The sequence below is a fragment of the Chiloscyllium plagiosum genome, unplaced genomic scaffold, assembly GCF_037043375.1.
Source record: "Chiloscyllium plagiosum isolate Xiang-an unplaced genomic scaffold, Cpla_swu_hap1 HiC_scaffold_7, whole genome shotgun sequence".
Lineage (NCBI taxonomy): Eukaryota > Metazoa > Chordata > Chondrichthyes > Orectolobiformes > Hemiscylliidae > Chiloscyllium > Chiloscyllium plagiosum.
In genome coordinates this window covers 2,039,077-2,058,747 of record NW_028270145.1, presented here as the reverse complement: position 1 = coordinate 2,058,747, position 19,671 = coordinate 2,039,077, and the positions used below count along the sequence as shown (strand labels likewise).

At 42.2% G+C, this 19,671-nt stretch overlaps 1 protein-coding gene across 1 annotated transcript in view; it reads right to left on the bottom strand.

The window, feature by feature from the left end:
- Window positions 1–19,671, bottom strand: part of ankar (ankyrin and armadillo repeat containing) — a 162,687-nt gene that overhangs the window by 139,066 nt on the left and 3,950 nt on the right. Inside the window, exons 2-3 of the mRNA XM_087988641.1 lie at window positions 15,528–15,593; window positions 8,125–8,723 (exon numbers count right to left, since the gene is read on the bottom strand). Of these exons, the coding sequence (XP_087844767.1) occupies window positions 8,125–8,653 (529 nt within the window). The 5' untranslated portion in view covers window positions 8,654–8,723; window positions 15,528–15,593. The remainder of the gene's footprint in view (window positions 1–8,124; window positions 8,724–15,527; window positions 15,594–19,671) is intronic.

Sequence of the window (19,671 nt, the reverse complement as noted above, 5' to 3'; positions counted from 1 at the left end):
ACTGACCCTTTGTCAAAGCTGGTTTGATGCTCAGTGGTGTGGTCATGCTCCAGGGGGAGGTAGGAAGAGGAATCTGAGAGTTGGTGCTCAGCCTCTGCGAGGTAGAGGTCAGTACGCCAGACGACAACAGCATCCCCTTTGTCAGCAGGTTTGATGACAAGGTTGGGGTTGGACCTAAGGGAGAAAAGGGCAGAAAGTTTGGATGGAGAGAGGTTGGAATGGGTAAGAGGGGTAGAGAAATTAAGGTGGCCAATGTCCTGTCGACAATTGTCAATGAAAAGATCGAGGGCAGGAAATTGTCCTGGGGGGGGGGTGTCCAATTAGAGGTGGAATGTTGGAGGGATGTGAAAGGATCTGTGGAGTAGGGGGAGGACACTTGCCCAAAGAAGTGAGCACGAAGGCGACGGAAGAAGAGCTCAGCATCATGTTGAGCCCGGAATTCATTGAGGTGGGGACGTAAGGGTACAAAGCTGAGTCCTTAGCTTTGACAAAGGATCAGTTAGACTCGAAACGTCAGCTCTTTTCTCTCCTTACAGATGCTGCCAGACCTGCTGAGATTTTCCAGCATTTTCTCTTTTGGTATCAGATTCCAGCATCCGCAGTAATTTGTTTTTACCCTTCTGGCATTGTGATACAGTTTCCTTTAAATTCTTGAGATTCCAGGCACTATTAATTCAGGGTAGATGATATTTTACATCTAAGCCACTAGCACTTAGATTCATAGAGTCATAGAGATGTACAGCACAGAAACAGACCCTTCAGTCCAACTCATCCATGCTGATTAGATATCCTAACCTAATCTAGCCCATCTGCCAGCACTTGACCCATATCCCTCTAAACCCTTCCTATTCATGTGCCTATCCAGATGTCTTCTAAATGTTGTAATTGTACCAGCCTCCACCACTTCCTCTGGCAGCTCATTCCATACATGCACCACCGTATGTGTGAAAAAGTTGCCCCAAGTCTTTCTCCTCTCACCCTAAACCTATGCTTTCTAGTTCTGGATTCCCCCACCCTAGGGAAAATACCTTGCCTATTTATCATATCCATGCCCCTCATAATTTTATTAACCTCTATGAGGTCACCCTTCAGCCTCCGATGCTCCAGGGAAAACAGCGTCAGCCTATTCAGTCTCAAATCCTCCAACCATGGCAACATCCTTGTAAATCTTTTCTGAACCCTTTCAAGTTTCACAACATCCTTTCGATTCCTACTCTGATTTGCTTTTCCAAAATGCATTTATCTAAATTAAACTCCATCTGCCCCTCCTTAGCCCATTGGCCCATCTGATCAAGATCCTGTTGTAGTTTGAGGTAACCTTCTTACTGTCCACTACACCTCCAACTTTGGTGTCATCTGCAAACTTACTAACTCCACCTCCTATATTCACATCCAAATAATTTATATAAATGATGAAAGCAGTGGACCCAGCACTGATCCTTGTGGCAGGCCTCCAGTCTGAAAAGCAACCTCCCACCACCACCCTCTGTCTTCTACCTTCGAGCCAGTTCTGTACCTAAATGGCTAGTTCTCCCTGTATTTCATGAGATCTAACCTTGCTAATCAGTCTCCCATGAGGAACCTTGTTGAACACCTTACTGAAGTCCACATAGATCATAGCCTCATCTTCCGCCTCGGAACACTTCAACCCCAGGGCATCAATGTGGACTTCAACAGTTTCCTCATTTCCCCTTCCCCCACCTCACCCTAGTTTCAATAGGAACTCAGCACTGTCCCCATGACTTGTCCAGACTTGTCCTACCTGCCTATCTCCTTTTCCACCTATCCACTCCACCCTCTCCTCCCTTACCTATCACCTTCATCCCCTCCCTCACTCACCCATTGTACTCTATGCTACTTTCTCCCCACCCCCACCCTCCTCTAGCTTATCTCTCCATGCTTCAGGCTCTCTGCCTTCATTCCTGATGAAGGGCTTTTGCCTGAAAGGTTGATTTTGAAGCTCCTTGGATGCTGCCTGAACTGCTGTGCTCTTCCAGCACCACTAATCCAGAATCCACATAGATCATGTCTACCCTCATCAATCAGCTTTGTTACTTCTTCAAAAAACTCAATCAAGTTCAGAGACATGATATTGGACTCGTAAAACACAATTGTTATGGCTATATAAATGCCTTTGTTAGTGTGGCAGATAAATCTGTGTCCTGATATTTCAAAAAGGGCTGTCATGTCTTACAAAAATTCCAAGTTTTGTGGTGTACCATACTTGTGAAAAATTCCAAGGGAATATGCTCCATAACAATCTTCCACCAACCCGACAAGCCTGGGAGTTTTTCGGATCCCAACCTCGCAAGATATTCAAAAAGTGAGGATATTGAAAAGTTCTTTTCTTATGCACATCTGATGGGAACACATTGGGCAGGGTCAGAAGAAGAGAAATCGAGTCCTTCTCCATCCTTACACCCAAAATGCTCTCCATTGCACTTGCCATAGCACTCCAGTATGTTTGAAGCCTATCAAAAGACCAGAGACAATGGGCAAGAGTGTCCGTACAGAGCTTGCACTTGGGACATTTTGAAGATGCCCCTTGTTTAAGTTTTGACAAACGGTCCGGAGCCAAGTGGACCCTGTGGAGAATCTTTAACTGTAAAGCATGAATCCTATTGCAAATTGATATCTTTCTTGTGTTTTCCCAAATATCTTCCCATGCTTCTGAGGAGACTTCAACCCCCTGCAGAGTCGATCAAATTCACCTGAGGGTGCACCCTCCAATTGATGATATAAAGTGCTGACAGAAAGTGTACTCTTAGCACTGAGCACCTTCCTCTCTATGTCAGATTTGCAGGGATCAGTCAAAAGTGTAGTTTTTTAAAAATAAAATCCCTAACTTGAAAAAAAAAACGCAAGAGGTCCCTGTTAGATAGCTCGTATTTCCATGCTGATTGAAGGACATAATTGTTTCCTCCTCATGCAAGACACACCGCTAGCTGCCCAACGTTTGAATCCTGAATCTATCATCCAGGTTGAAAACCCGGCATACCCACTAAAGGTGTAAAAGAAGATGTTTTGCCAACATTGCATTCCCTCTGCCGAATTGCCCTCCATGCTTTAAAAGTATTGATAACTATTGGGTTATGGAAATATTCATTAACTGTCCTCATTATGTCCAAAAATAGCAAGCTAGTAAGGGGGCACTCTACCTAGGAGGCTTCGATATCTAACCATATTGAAAGAGGGTCCCCACAAGCTCAATCATTCACGTAGGATAAAAGTGAGCTTAGTTGGTAATTTTTAATGTGCAATCCCCCCAATCTGTGAGGCAGTTGCAGTTTAACTAATTTAATGAGGGGCCGCTTACGATGCCAAATAAAGGAACTGAACCAGCCATCAGTCTCCTGAATATTTGCTTATTGAAAATCAGAGGGAGCATCCGTTTAGGGTATAGCAAACGGGGAGAATATTCATCTTAATAAACGCTATCCGACCCAACCATGAGACCAGAAGCGTCTCCCATCTTTGAAGATCTTGTTTGATTTTGGCAAATAATTGAACAAAATTGGCTTTCAACAGCCTATTCCATAACTGGAGTAATGAGTATGCCCAAATACACAAAACCCCTCTGTGACCACTTAAATGGGAATTGATATTCACCCTCAAGACCTTTCGTAAGACCACCCATAGGCATAGCCTCTGATTTAGCAAAAATAATCTTGTACCCCAAAAAGGCACCAAACGCGCAGGTGCGTTGTATCAGGCAAGACACTGAAACTGCTGGATTTGACAAAAAAATTAGGACATCGTCCACATACAACAAAATCTTATGTAATTTTGACCCCACTTGTGGAGCTGATATGTATTACAAATGGCCTCTGCTAATAGTTTAATCACTAACATACAATCCAGTGGCGAGAGGGGACAGTCCTGCCGGCTGCCCCTAAAACTGTTAAAATTACTTGATTGTACCCCATTGGTGATGACCGCAGTGAGAGGACCACTGTAGAGAACCTTTCCCTATCTTATAAAGATTTCACCCAAACCAAACTGCTCCCCAGTATAGAAAAGGTATGGCCACTCAACTCAGTCAAATGCCTTCTCTGCATCTAGAGAAATCACCAGTCTCTGTACTGACTGTTGTTGACATGCTTGAATTACAGTAACATTATTGGCGGATCTGCGGCCCTTTATGAAGTCTGTCTGATCCTTTTTAACAATAGTGGGTAACACAGTCTCCAGTCTTAACATGAAAGTCTTAGATAGGATTTTAAAGTCCACATTTAAGAGTGAAATGGGTCTGTATGAAGCACAGTCCTCCGGGACATATCCTTTTTGAAGAGTAAGTGAAATATTGGCCTCTCTCAGAGATGGTGGGAGACAGTCACAGCTGTATGAATCATTAAACATGTTAAATATTGGGTCTGACAGTATGTTTATAAAATCCTTATATAATTTGCTGGGAAGTCCATCAGGACTAGGCATCTTTCCACTCTGAAGCTGCCTCACAGCTTCCTGCACCTCTTGCTCTGATAAGAGGGCATTGAGAAAGGACTCTTGTTCAGGGGTCACGCCTGGGAGTTCCAAATCGTTAAAAAACGATTTCATTTTGGCCCACCCCTCCTAATAACCCTCAGAGACGGTAATATTACCAATCTTACGATATGCCACCAAGTCCAGGGTTGCCACGGGGGTCAGAAGAAAAATCAACCCTGTGTGACATTTTTGTAGATTGGAAAAAAATGTAAAATCCATGTCTGTAGGGTGGAGATATCTCCAGATGTCCACACCCAGATCCACTAGTTGATTAGTTTGTGCTGAGGGTATCAAGAGGTCTTTGGGCAACCTATCTACTGTGGAATCCATGAGACAGTTGAAATCTTCCCATGTAATGAAATGCTGGGACTCAAGACTGACCAGTTTAGAAAACGCATCTACCAAAAATTTGTGGGGATGAGCTGGAGGGCAATAAACATTTAAAACACCTTATTCTTCCCCATTTATCAAGGCTTTAAGAATTACAAACCTCCCATCTGTATCTTTAACACAGTCTAGTAACTTAAATGGGAGACTCCTCCTAACCAATATAGCCACTCCCCTACTTCTGGTATTAAATTATGAAAAGTATACCTGATCAAAGCCATTCTGCTGTAGTTTCAAATGCTCCCTATCATCCAAGTGTGTCTCCTGTAATAAAGCAATATCCACCTTCTCCTTTCTAAGACTAAAAACTACCTTCTTCCTCTTAATTGGTGAGTGACTTCCCTTTATATTCCAGGTACACCATTTAATCAAGTCATTAGCCATAACCTTCTGCAGTAACATTCAAATTCCAGAGAGGAGGAACTCGAACCACAAATCACCGAGCCTTAGTGTCACATGATCCATCAAACATCAAAAACTACATAAACTAAAACCACTACATTTAACAAGCCTACAAACTATCAAAGATTAAATACAACAAAAACCAAAAAACAAACCAAGTGCCAAGTGCCAATGACACTGAATAATTCACCCCTGCCCAAAAGGGGCACCGACCCATCCCAAACTGCCCAAAGTAGGTATCTAGCCATCCTAACCATTTCCCTCCTCCTAGCTAGAGTTGCACCACAAACACAAGCAGAAAAGAAAGTAAATGTATCATAGAGTGGCAATATGAATAAAGAAAAGAAAATTTAATAAAAGGGGGTAAATACGCCACCCATCCTTTGGTATAACTTAACTTAGAAATTGAAAGTACACAGCCCAACCGCTCCCAAGCATAGTTTAAACCATATTATTACCAATAGAAAACAAAGGAAAAGAAAGCTCCAATCAGACTTTTAAAAAAAACACAAAGAAATTCTCAAACAATACTACTATTTGTATACACTATTATTCAGATTAGGTTAATTTGTCCACAAAGTCTCTTGCCTTCTCCGATGTGTCAAAGAGATGTTGGATCCATCTGAGGTGAACCGTAGCACCGCTGGATGCCTCAGATAGTACTGAATCCCAAGCTCCCTCAATCTTCTCTTGACACCATCATAAGGTTTTCTTTTTTGGATCTCCACCACTGAGAAGTCCAGGAAGAACATGATCTTAGAGCTCTCATAAATTAGGGCTTTCAGATTCTTCCCCTGGATTCTGGAAGCTTCCACAACTCTCTCCTTATCTCTATAGTGATGAAACCGCACCAGGAGAGGACGAGGATATTGACCCAAACCTGACCTCCATGCCGTGACCTGGTGTGCCCTCTCGATCTACAAGCCTCTCATGCCAGCCTCCAAGTTAAGGAATTTCGGCAGCCAATCTTCAATAAATTCCGCAGGCCGCTCACCTTCCTTACCCTCAGGCAGACCGAAGATCCCAATATCTTTTCTCCTGCCCCAGTTCTCAAGATCATCCACTTAGTTGTGCAAAGTACGGACCTGCGTCTCCAGGGCTTGGATCCTATTCTTAGAGGAACTGGCATCAGCTTCCAGCACTGTGACTCTGTCCTCAACCACATCCATCCTCTTTTCCAGGACTCCCAGCTGCTGTTCATGCTTGTGCAGCATGATAGAGATTGGGGCCAGCTTCTCCTCTATCAGCATCTCGCATGATTTTGTGAGCTCGTTCACCAGGGCCTGGTAGGTAATTGAGTCCAAGGATCCTGCAGGCTGGGGGCAAGCCCGCCCTCAGACGCTCCTCCTCCCTTCTTTGGCATCTCTGGACAGCAAGAAACACAGATAGGTTTCTTTTTCACAGTTTCCTGGGACTCCACAAACTTTCTAGAGTCCAAGGATATCACGATGGTTCGGGATGGGTGGGTAAAAGTTTGTACCGCTTGTGCTGCAGTGCCGAGCTCTGCAATGTGATTCTCTCAAATCGACACCATCATGGATCCCCTGGGAGTGGCATTTTTGATAAGGGATAGCATTACTGCTGTACTTAGGAAGGATAGTCCTGGGAATACATCCAAGAAAGTTACTTGGGTGGAACTAAGAAATAAGAAAGGGGTTATCATCTTACTGGGATTGTATTACAGACCCTCTTAATAGTCAGCAGGAAATTGAGAAATAAATTTGTAAGGAGATTTCAGTTATCTGTAAGAATAATAGGGTAGTTATGATATAGGATTTTAGCTTTCCAAATATAGACTGGGACTGCCATAGCATTAATGGTTTAGATGGAGAGGGATTTGTTAAGTATGTATGTGGATGTACCTACTAGAAAAGGTGCAAAACTTGACCAACTCTTGGGAAGTAAGGTAGGTCAGGTGACTGAGGTGTTAATGGAGCAGCACTTTGGGGCCAGCAACCATAATTCTATTAGTTTTAAAATGGTGCTGGAAAAGGATAGACCAGATCTAAAAGTTGAAGTTCTAAATTGGAGGAAGGGTAATTTTGATGGTGTTTGGTAAGAACTTTCAAAAGCTTACTGGGAGCAGATGTTCATAGGTAAAGAGACGGCTGGAAAATGAAAAGCCATCAAAAATGAGAGAATGTGAGTCCAGAGACAGTATATTCCTATTAAGATGAAAGGAAAGGCTGGTAGGTCTAAGAATGCTGAATGACCAAAGAAACTGAGGGTTTGGTTATGTCAAGTATAGACAGGAGAGATCGAATGATTCCTTAGAAGACTATAAAAGCAGTAGGTGTACACTTAAGATGGATATTAGGAGGGAAAAAAGGGGATATGAGATAGCTTTAGCAAATACTGTTAAGGAGAATCCAAAGGGATTTTATAAATACACTAATGTAAATAGAGAGAGAATAGGGCCCCTCAAGGGGAGATACTAAACGAGTATTTTGCATCAGTGATTACTGTGGAGAAGCACATGAAAAATACAGAATATCAGGAAATAGTTGGTGACATCTTGAAAAATGTTCATATTACGGAGGAGGAAGTGCTGGATATCTTGAAAGCATTTGTAATGGTATTATCTGCATTCTCACTAGTCGGGTCCAGTGTTGGTTTGCTTTTGATTGAATGGCAGTTAGAAACCTGCATGTACCTGAATGGTTCTAACATCAAAATCTGTGGCCTAGCTGCAACTCGTTCTTAGTTTTTAATATTGCTCACTGTTAATATTTTTTTCTTCAAATATATCAATAGCAGTCAATATTTCTATATTTACCTGCAACACAAAACTTATTGCTGTTTGATCAAAATCAATTTATTTAACAAGTATAACATCTCATAGAACTGTACCTGCTCTAAGGAATTCAGAAGGTATATCTGCCCCTAATTTTGAAGTGCCATCGACATTGATTTCCAGATTGGCACGCCATACTTCTGAAAATCGTTTTCTTTTTTCAGTTGGCATGTAGGCTCCATGCCAAAGTGCTTTCATAGTGTAGTCCACATTTATCAAAATTTGCCCAATTAGAGTATCACGATAAGCTGGAGACAGGACACATGTGGTACTACAATCATAATTGCCATCTAAATAAATAGTTGGAACTTGGTTTAGAATATAAATACCCATCACCAATTCTCGCAAAATTTGTTGAACTTCTTTATAATTCAAAGGAGCATCTGGAACCATAGGAGTTAGAATTATAGCATTGGAATGGCTGAAGTCTTTCATTTGGCTAGCGAGTCCAGTAGGGTACTCTACTGGAAGGTGAAACTCATTAGTGGGCTGCAACCAAGTACAAGTGGTTATGGCGAGCAACTCCTGTAGATCACTCAAGTTATATTTGCCAAGGACAGCACTTGCACTCATTTGACCTGCCATTCTGATTGCTTTGTTTTAGGTTTCTTGAGAAAAGCAGGTTAGCAAGTCTTCATTTTCCACCAGCTTCCTCCTATAAAGTAACAGTCCAGTTTTAGTGCATTGGTAGTAAAACATTTTATTTTCTTGTAATGTTTATCAAGCATTTCCTAAACCAATTATGAAAATTATAATAAGCCTTCTTTGATATGAACAAAAAGAGATAAAGAATTAAAAAGAAAAAGCTATGGGCATGGCAGAACAGCCTGGTCACACGAAATGCTCATCCTAAACCATATGGAGATTTGTAGACATTTCCTGTGGCCTAGAAGGTATACAAGAAGTTAATCTCCAGCTGCAAAGACATGAACAATGGGTTTCAGAACTGAAACTAAGGTCAGTTGTGTACAAGAGTACATAGAACATAGAACAGTACAGCACAGAACAGGCCCTTCGGCCCACGATGTTGTGCCGACCACTGATCCTCATGTGTGCACCCTCAAATTTCTGTGACCATATGCATGTCCAGCAGTCTCTTAAATGTCCCCAATGACCTTGCTTCCACAACTGCTGCTGGCAACGCATTCCATGCTCTCACAACTCTTTGTGTAAAGAACCCGCCTCTGACATCCCCTCCATACTTTCCTCCAACCAGCTTAAAACTATGACTCCTCGTGTTAGCCATTTCTGCCCTGGGAAATAGTCTCTGGCTATCGACTCTATCTATGCCTCTCATTATTTAGTATACCTCAATTAGGTCCCCTCTCCTCCTCCTTTTCTCCAATGAAAAAAGTTCGAGCTCAGTCAACCTCTCTTCATAAGATAAGCCCTCCAGTCCAGACAGCATTCTGGTAAACCTCCTCTGAACCCTCTCCAAAGCATCCACATCTTTCCTATAATAGGGCGACCAGAACTGGACGCAGTATTCCATGTGCTGTCTAACCAAAGTTTTATAGATCTGCAACAAGATCTCACAACTCTTAAACTCAATCCCCCTGTTAATGAAAGCCAAAACACCATATGCTTTCTTAACAACCCTGTCCACTTGGGTGGCCATTTTAAGGGATCTATGTACCTGCACACCAAGATCCCTCTGTTCCTCCACACTGCCAAGAATCCTATCCTTAATCCTGTACTCAGCTTTCAAATTCGACCTTCCAAAATGCATCACCTCGCATTTATCCAGATTGAACTCCATCTGCCACCTCTCAGCCCATCTCTGCATCCTGTCAATGTCCCGCTGCAGCCTACAACAGCCTTCTATACTGTCAACGACACCTCCAACCTTTGTGTCATCTGCAAACTTGCTGACCCATCCTTCAATCCCCTCATCCAAGTCATTAATAAAAATTACAAACAATAGAGGCCCAAGGACAGAGCCCTGTGGAACACCACTCACCACTGACTTCCAGGCAGAATATTTTCCTTCTACTACTCGGTGTCTTCTGTTAGCCAGCCAATTCTATATCCAGACAGCTAAGTTCCCCTGTATCCCATTCCTCCTGACCTTCTGAATGAGCCTACTATGGGGAACCTTATCAAATGCCTTGCTGAAGTCCATATACACCACATCCAAAGCTCAACCCTCATCAACGTTTCTAGTCACATCCTCAAAGAACTCAGTAAAGTTTGTGAGGCATGACCTGCCCCTCACAAAGCCGTGTTGACTGTATTTAGTCAAGCCATGCTCTTCCAGATGGTCATAAATCCTATCCCTCAGAATCCTTTCTAACACCTTGCAGACAACAAACGTGAGACTTACTGGCCTGTAATTGCCGGGGATTTCCCTATTTCCTTTCTTGAAGAGAGGAATTACATTTGCCTCTCTCCAGTCCTCAGGTACGACTCCAGTGGAGAGCGAGGATGCAAAGATCTTCGCAAGTGGCGAAGCAATTGCATTTCTCGTTTCCCAAAGCAGCTGAGGTCAAATCTGGTCCGGGCCTGGCGATCTGTCAATCTTAATGTTTGACAAAAGTTTCAGCACATCAGCTTCCTCTATCTCTATCCATTCCAGCATGCACACCTGCTCTTCAAAGGTTTCATTCACTACAACGTTCGTTCCTTTCGTAAAGACAGAAGCAAAAAACTGACTTAGGGCTCCCCCTACCTCCTCAGACTCGACACACAAGTTCCCTATGCTATCCCTGATTGGCCCTACTCTTTCTTTGACCATTCTCTTATTCCTCACATAAGTGTAAAATGCCTTTGTGTTCTCCCTAATCCGTTCTGCCAACCCTTTCTCGTGCCCCCTCCTGGTTCTCCTCAGGCCTATTTGAGCTCCTTCCTCGCCTGCCTGTAATCCTCTAGAGCTGAGCTTGACCCTAGCTTCCTCCACCTTATGTAAGCTACCTTCTTCCTTTTGACAAGAAGCTCCACCGCTCTCATCATCCAATGTTCCTTTATCTTACCCCTTCTTGCCTGTCTCAGAGGGACATATTTATTCATCACTCGCAACAACTGTTCCTTAAACAGTCTCCACATGTCTATAGTGCCTTTATCATGGAACAATTGCTCCCAGTCCATGCTTCCTAACTCATGTCTAATCGCATCATAGTTTCCTCTTCCCCTTTTGCCTAATCCTTTCCTCCATAGCTATGTAGAATGTGAGGCAGTTTTGGTCACTATCACCAAAATGCTCTCCCACCACAAGATCTGATACCTGCCCTGGCTCGTTTCCGAGCACCTAGTCTAGAATGGCCTCTCCCCTCATTGGCCTGTCAACGTACTGAGTTAGGAAACCCTCCTGAACACACCTTACAAAAACATCTCCAATCAAATCTTCTGCTTGAAGGAGGTTCCAATCAATATTGGGAAAGTTAAAGTCACCCATTACAACAACCCTACTACGTCCACACTTTTCCAAAATCTGCTGACCCATGCTTTTTTCAACCTCCCTGCTGCTATTGGGGGGCCTGTAGTAAACCCCCAACAAGGTGACTGCTCCCTTGCTGTTCCTAATTTCCACCCATACTGACTCGGTAGGCAGATCTTCCTCGACAATGGAAGCTTCTGTAGCTGTGATACCCTCTCTGATTAGTAGTGCTACACCCCATCCTCTTTTTCCCCCCTCCCTATTCTTTTTAAATGCTCTAAACCCTGGAACATCCAGCAACCATTCCTGCCCCTGAGAAACCCACGTCTCTGTAATGGCCACAACATCATAGCACCAGGTACTGATCCATGCTCTAAGTTCATCACTTTTATTCCTGATACTCCTTGCGTTAAAGCAAACACACTTTAACTGATCCCTTGGTTCCTTCCCAGGAAAATCTTTCCCACTAGCTGGTCTACCTCTTGCTATTGCTTCATCTGCATCAACTCTCACCTCTGGTATACAGCTCAGGTTCCCACCCCCCTGCCATACTAGTTTAAACCCTCTCAAACTACTTGAGCAAGCCTTCCACCCAGGACATTGGTCCCCTTCCAGTTCAGATGCAACCCATCCTTCTTGTACAGGTCCCACCTTCCCCAGAAGGCATCCCAATTATCTACATATCTGAAGCCCACCCTCCAACACCAGCTACGCAGTCACGTGTTAAGCTGCGCCCGCTCCCTGTTCCTCGCCTCGCTATCTCGTGGCACCGGTAGTAAACTAGAGAACACTACTCTGTTCATCCTGCTTTGTAGCTTCCATCCTAACTCCCTGAAATAACTTTTTATATCCTCAATCCTTTTTCTGGCTATATCATTAGTGCCAATATGTAACACGATTTCTGGCTGTTCGCCCTCCCCTTTTAGAACCTTATACACACGATCGGAGACGTCCCAGACCCTAGCACCAGGGAGGCAACATACCTTCCGGGAATCCCGATCCTGACCACAAAACTTCTGAATATGAAAACAAAATCAAATGGGAACAGATAAAGAGGCTTTTGTGTTGCAGTGGTAGTTTTCTTACCTCTGAGCCAGGACTCACCTGCTTTATGGATAAGTCATAACATCTCTGAACAGGCTGATTAAAAAAAATCTAGAACTGGAACATAGATTGTGTTTATAGTGGTGCACTCATGAGCCATAGATATGGGTGCACATTATCAGCACATTGCAGATTGTGGAAGTGCCAATATTGGACAGTGGTGGACAAAGTTAAAAAGCACACAACACCAGGTTATAGTCCAACAGGTTTATTTGGAAGTACAAGCTTTCGGAGTACTGTTCCTTTATCAGGTAGCTAGTGGGGCAGGATCATAGGACACAGAATTTATAGTGAAGTCATGTGACTACCTGACGAAGGAGCAACATTCTGAAAGCTTGGACTTCCAAATAAATCTGTTGGACTGTAACCTAGTGCTGTGTGATTTTTAACACTGCAGATCGAAAACAAGAATAGGGAGAGAAGAATAAAGGAAGAGCAATAATGATAGATTATTTGATATTTAAGGATACAGACAGACATTTCTTTGGAAATAGTCCATGACTCCATGGTGACAACTTACTTTCCTCATACTAGGGTAAAGGATGTCCTTCTTTTGAGAAAGGCTGAAGACACATAGATTGTGGTTCATATTAGTGCCAATAGTACAGGTAGAAAGAGTGATGAGATTTGGAAAGCAGAATTTAGAGATCTAGTCCAAAAATTGAAAAGCAGAACATCTAAGGAAGCAATTTCAGGATTACTCCCGCTATCATATACAGAAATATGAAAATTGAGCAATCAGTATGTGGCTGGAAAAATGGTGCAAGAAGGAGGGTTTTAGATTTCTGGTGCATTGGGATCAGTTCTGAGGTAGGTGGGATTTGTACAAAGAAAATGTATTACACTTGAACAGAATCAGGATTGGTAACTGTAATGGAAAATTATCCATTTATTGTGAAATTAATTATCCATTTACTGTGAAATTTAAAGAGAATGAGTCAATTTTAAATCAATGCTGTGCTGAGCTTTGTAAATGATGCTTTGATGAAGGTTAGCAGTTAGCTTATCTCTGTTTGAATTCTGTAAACATTCAAATTGACCTTGCGATAGTCAAACTCAGCGAAAGCTGAATAACTGTTATGTCTAGGACCCAGGGGATGAGGGGATAACAACTTGAGTTTCCCCAGTCTCTGCCCTTGAGAGTGTGATAAGGAACGCTATAAGGCAGGCGTCTGTACTCATTGCATTTTTCGGTACTCATTGCATTAAGGTATCTGATTTGGTGTAATGAGTCAATCTTGCAAGATTTTTATTAAAGACTCTTGCTTTGCTCTTGCTAATTATTGAGTCGAGTCGATTTAATTTCCACGACAGTAACCCTCCTTGGGAAATTTGCTAGTGCTGTTGGGAGAGGTAACATAATTTGTCAAAGGGATGGGAACCTGAGAGGGAATTGGGCTGGAGAAAAACAAGGCTGATGATTGAAAGAAGAAATGTTGAAAATTAAAGTGGAAAGTAGCAGAATTAAATATTATAATAAACCAAAGTTAAATACAGAAGAGTGTAGCAGAATTGAAGACACACCCTCTGAATGTGTTTACTACTTGCAAGAAGGTAGGTGAATTAATTGAATAGGAGTAAATGGGGGTAATTTAATTACCATTACTGACACATGGCTGCAGAGTGACCAACAACAGCAAATGAATATCAGGGCTTCCTTTGACAACAATCTGAAGGTTGGACAGTAGCACCGAAGTCTCTGAGTTGATTCTAAGTAGTGTTAAAAACCCAATAAATACATAAAAATGCAAAAAGATTAATGAGAAAGATTGTTGTTGAAGAGAAAAATGTTCAAACAATAGAAAAAGGGGCAACTTTTTCACGCAGAGGGTGGTACATGTCTGGAATGAGCTGCTAGAGGATGTGGTGGAGGCTGGTACAATTGCAACATTTTAGAGGCATAGAGATGTACAGCATGGAAACAGACCCTTCGGTCCAACCTGTCCATGCCGACCAGATATCCCAACCCAATCTAGTCCCACCTGCCAGCATTTGGATGGATATATGAATAGGAAGGGTTTGGAGGGATATGAGCCGGGTGCTGGCAGGTGGGACTAGATTGGGTTGGGATATCTGGTCGGCATGGACAGGTTGGACCGAAGGGTCTGTTTCCATGCTGTACATCTCTATGACTCTATAACTATGTACATACACATAAAGGAAAATGGAGGTGGGCATGTGGTCTGAATTCATCATTGTATTGTTGGTGTCAGGAAATGCTTCAAAATAGTAAAGGATATTCAACGTTCAGGTAGGATGGACAAAAAGGAAGAGAAGCTGGGAAAGTCTGGTAATAAGGAATGGGATCAGTGCAATAGTAAGAGAGGATCTCTGAGTGGAAGAATAAAAAGGAGAATCTGGTCAAGTGGAACTAAGAAACAGTTAGGGTCAATAATTATTAGTAGGAATGGCTTGGAGGCTACGAAGCAATTGTGGTAATGTAGAACATGGTACAAATCAGGAAAATAATGGGGCACGAACCAAAGAAAATGCAGCAATCATGGATGGCTTTAATCTACATATAAACTGGAGAGGTATAATAAGTACCAATATGTTCAAGATGGTTTTATGGAGTAAAATGTTGGGAAATCAAGGAGGCCAGATTATTTTAGATGAAGCATTATAAAATAAGAAAGGGCTAATTAATAATCTTGTTGTAGAGTGAGCTTTAGGGGAAAGTGAATGTAGCATGATTGAGTTTTCCATTAAGTTTGAAAAAGATGTAGGACAATCTAAAACTAGGATCTTAAAACTGAACAAGAGCATCTATGAAGGTATGAGGAGAAGGTGGTTGTGGTAGGCTGGAAAAATACATTGAAACATTTAACAGTAGCTGGTATTTAAAGAATTAATATTTATTTTGCAAATAAAAACATGCCTTCCTTAAGTCAAAATTACCCAGCAGGCAAAGTGAGACAGCTGCGGCTAACAAAGGAAGTTAAAAGATAGGATTAGATCAAAGGAAGAAGTTTACAAATTTACCAAGAAAACTGGTTGTGTCTGAGGATTGGGAGAACTTCAGAACTCAGAAAAGGAGAACCAGGAAATCTATAATGAAAGAGAGAACAGAATATGAACATGAACAGCAAGGATTGTGAAAACATCTATAGGTATGTAAAAAGGAAACGATTAGCAAAGACGATTACAGGTAGAGACAGGAGAATTTATAATAGAAAATAGAGAAATGGCAGAGAAGCCTGAATTTTGCAGGGACCACAACAACATAGGCTATGGCAAGAAATGTGGCAAAATCACACAAGAAATGCACTGAGGTCTATCACGACATTAGAATCAATTAGATGCATCTAGTAAACTACATTCTAGTGTTGAGGCGAGATTCTCGCTAGGCTGCAGTGAGTTGCCTGTTTATAGGGATCATTGATTGTTAACAAACTTAGTAACTGCCTCATTAATATGTAGCTTCCTATCCTATCAACCACAGTGCAAACTTGACACTGAGAATTCTTGACAAAGCAGTCAGGTTGGGACCTGACAACTACAGCTCATCATTTGCTATACGGGGTCTTCTTGTTGGCACCAGGCACCAACATCTCAAAGCACTCTCCATGGGTACCACTCACATACAAATTTCAATTTGTTGTATCAATCATGCACCTTCTATTTGAATGTTGAAAGCATTTAGATAAATAATTTTTAAATCTTCTTTTAACACTTTTTCCTACTCTGATCTTATTTTCTACTTTATTCTTATGTTTTATGTTGTGCCTTCCTGTCACACTCTGGTCATCATTACCCATGTTGTTGCTGTTCATAATTGCCTTGAGCATTTTCTTTAATTTTCCAAAACTCCTCCCATTCACTCCTCCAACCCCATCCTACTATTCACCTGGACACTGGTCCCTGGTGCATTTCAGGTGAAGACACACTGTGAATGACATGCTTCTTCTTTCTCCAGTATTGATGATTTGATTTTGTTTCTCCCACAGCAATCTTTGAGCCATGCTTTTAGCTCTCTGGCCTCATTTACCTTCTACCAATTGTCCACAGTCCAGAGATTATTACATTTAAGTTTCAGGTCTTTTAATTTAGCACTTGGCTGATTCCTTTGCAGAATTTTATAGTCACACCAGACATGTTCGCAGAGAAGTCTAGGAACTGCAAACTTGTATAACTCGTTTAAACCCTTTTTAGGTTCACAAGCATTCCAATTTGGCAAAGGTTTGGTCTTAAATATGAAAATTAGCTTATTGTATGTCTACTGTTGTAAGTAATTTCAATAAAAGTGATAAAGTTATTAGCTTAAAAGAGATGTATCATGATTAAAAGTAGGTACAGATAAAAGATATTTATAAAAATGAAAAAAAATCTCTTATTATATTATTGTTATTAAACAGATTTCTGTTTCTAAAGTAAAAGGGTTGAGAACCTGAAGTCAGAATGTAACAGCTGCAATGATTTCTGTAGCCAAATAGTTGGAGATGGACTGAGCAGAAGTAATTCTGGAGGGAGGGGGAAATGAAATAAACCTTTATTTTGTTTTCACGGCACTACCATAGTAAGTGCAAACCAATGATACTTATGTGATGATTCCCTTGATTCATATCTTCGATTTAGAGGACAAAATTATTGCTTTGTTCAGCATTCGCTCATGTCAATATTCTATGTTGAGCCAGTCAGTCTGACACAGCAGCATTTATCCAAATATTTGGAGAAATAAAAATATACAGCTTTGCTTATTGTACTCAAATTGGAAAGTGGAATACAGTTGATGTCAGTGTATGCAATGCAGAGGCTTTTATTTAACCTTATCTGCTACATTTGAAATCATATCTCCTGGGGTTGGCACCAGTGTTGCTAGAAATGCTGTTAATTTTATAAAGTTTAAAATCACATAACACCAGGTTATAGTCCAACAGGTTTAATTGGAAGCACAAGCTTTCAGAGCGCTGCTCCTTCATCAGGTGGTTGTGGAGTACACGATTGTTAAAACACAGAATTTATAGCAAAAGTTTACAGTGTGATGTAACTGAAATTATACATTGAAAAATATCTTAATTGTTTGTTAAGTCTGTCATCTGTTAGAATGACCATGTTAGTTTCTCGTCCTTCATATGTAAATCACAAAACGTTTTTAAACAGTTACATTCTCAAGAGAACTTTAACAATTGGTGTCAGCCCAGATAATGCATTGGGTATTAGCACCTCTGTGTGCTGCTGTCTGTGCCATAATGTTTAGACTAATTCTACTCTAAAAAATTAACAGAATCTTACAAGGATTCATGCAGTTTTTGAGCAAAGTACAATGTAACTCTGCAAGTACAAATTCACCCCACAAACTTATATGTGTATGCGTGCGTGTGTATGTGTAGGTGGGGTTGAGAGTGTCTGTGTGAGAGAGTGTGTGTGTGAGTGTAAAGGGGTCTAGGTCTGTGAGAGGGTGCATGTGTGAGTGTGGGAGTGTGTGTGTCTGTAGGAGTGTGTGTGTCTGTAGGAGTGTGTGTGTGTGTATAGGAGTGCCTGTGTGAGTGAATAGTGTAATGGGGTCACCTGTAGTGTGACATGAACCCAAGGTCCCAGTTGAGGCGCTCCCTATGGGTACCGAATTTGGCTATCAGCCTCTGCTCTGCCACTTTTTGCTGCTGCCTGTCCCACTGTCTGCCTTGGAGGATGGTCACCCAAAGATCCGAGGTCGAATGTCCCAGACTGCTGAAGTGTTCTCCAAGTGGGAGGGAACACTCCTGTCTATTGATTGTTGTGCATTGCCTATTCATCCGTTGCCATAGCCTCTGCTCAGTTTCCCCAATTTACCATGCCTCAGGGCCATTAGCTGAGTTGCACGAGTACCTGCCACATACATGGTGGGAGGTGTCCCCACGTGTAATGGTGGTATCCATGTCCACACTCTGACACATCTTACAGCATCTACTGTGACAGGGTTGTATGGAGTTGTCCTGAAAGCCAGGCAGTTTGCTACGAACAATGATCTGTTTGAGGTTTGGTGGCTGTTTAAAGGTGAGAAGTGGAGGTGTGGGGAAGGTCTTGGCGAGGTGCTCATCCTCATTGTTAATTTGTTGCAGGCTGCGAAGAACATGGCGTAGTTTTATGGCTCCTGGGAAGTACTGGGCAAAGAAGGGTATCCTGTCGGTTGCAGCACGTGTCTGTCTCCTGAAGAGGTCATTATGGATCCTGGCGGTCGATGAGTTGAGCATTGTACCCCGTTCTTAAGAGGGCATCCCTGAGTACTTCCAGGTACCTGTCACGTTCCTCCTCATCTGAACAGATCCTGTGTATGCGTAGGGTTTGTCCACAGGGATGGCTGTTTTAATATGTTTTGGGTGGGAGCTGGGAACGTGTAGCATTGTGAGGTTATCGTGGGTTTACGGTAGAGAGAGATGCTGAGGTGCCCATCCTTGATGGAGATGCATGTGTCCAAGAATGAGACAGATAGTAGAGATTAGTCCATGGTGAGTTTGAGGGTGGGATGAAATTTGTTGATGTCACTGTAGTTTTATCAGTGACTCTTCGCCATGGGTCCAGAGGGAGAAAATGTCGTCAATGTACTTGGTGTATAGTGTTGGTTGGTGGTCCTGCGTAGAGAAGAAGTCTTGTTCAAACTTGTGCATGAAAATGTTGGCATACTGGGGTGCAAATTTGGTCCCCATGGCTGTTCTGTGTGTCTGGATGAAGCACTGGTTGTCAAAGGTAAAGACATTGTGATCGAGGATAAAGTGGATGAGTTGTAGAACGGTGCTCGGAGATTGGCAGTTGTTGGTGTTGAAGACTGAGGCTGTTGCCGCGATGCCGTCATTGTGGGGGATGCTGGTGTAGAGTGCTGAAACGTCCATTGTGACAAGGAATGTTCCTGATTTGACTGGTCTGTCGGTGCTGAGTTTCTGTAAGAAATCCATAATGTCACGACAGAAGCTTGGGATACCCTGTACAATGGGTTTTAAGATGTTTTCGACATAGTCAGAGAGGTTCTCACCCAGGGTTCCATTGGCTGATACGATGGGATGTCCTGGTGTATTGGCTTTGTGTATCTTTGGAAGACAGTAGAAGTCGCCTATGCGAGAAGTACGTAGGATGTGGGCATGTAGTGAACTCTGAAGGACTGGATCCAAAGTCCTGATCAACGTGTTTAGTTCACGAATGTGTTCTTTGGTCG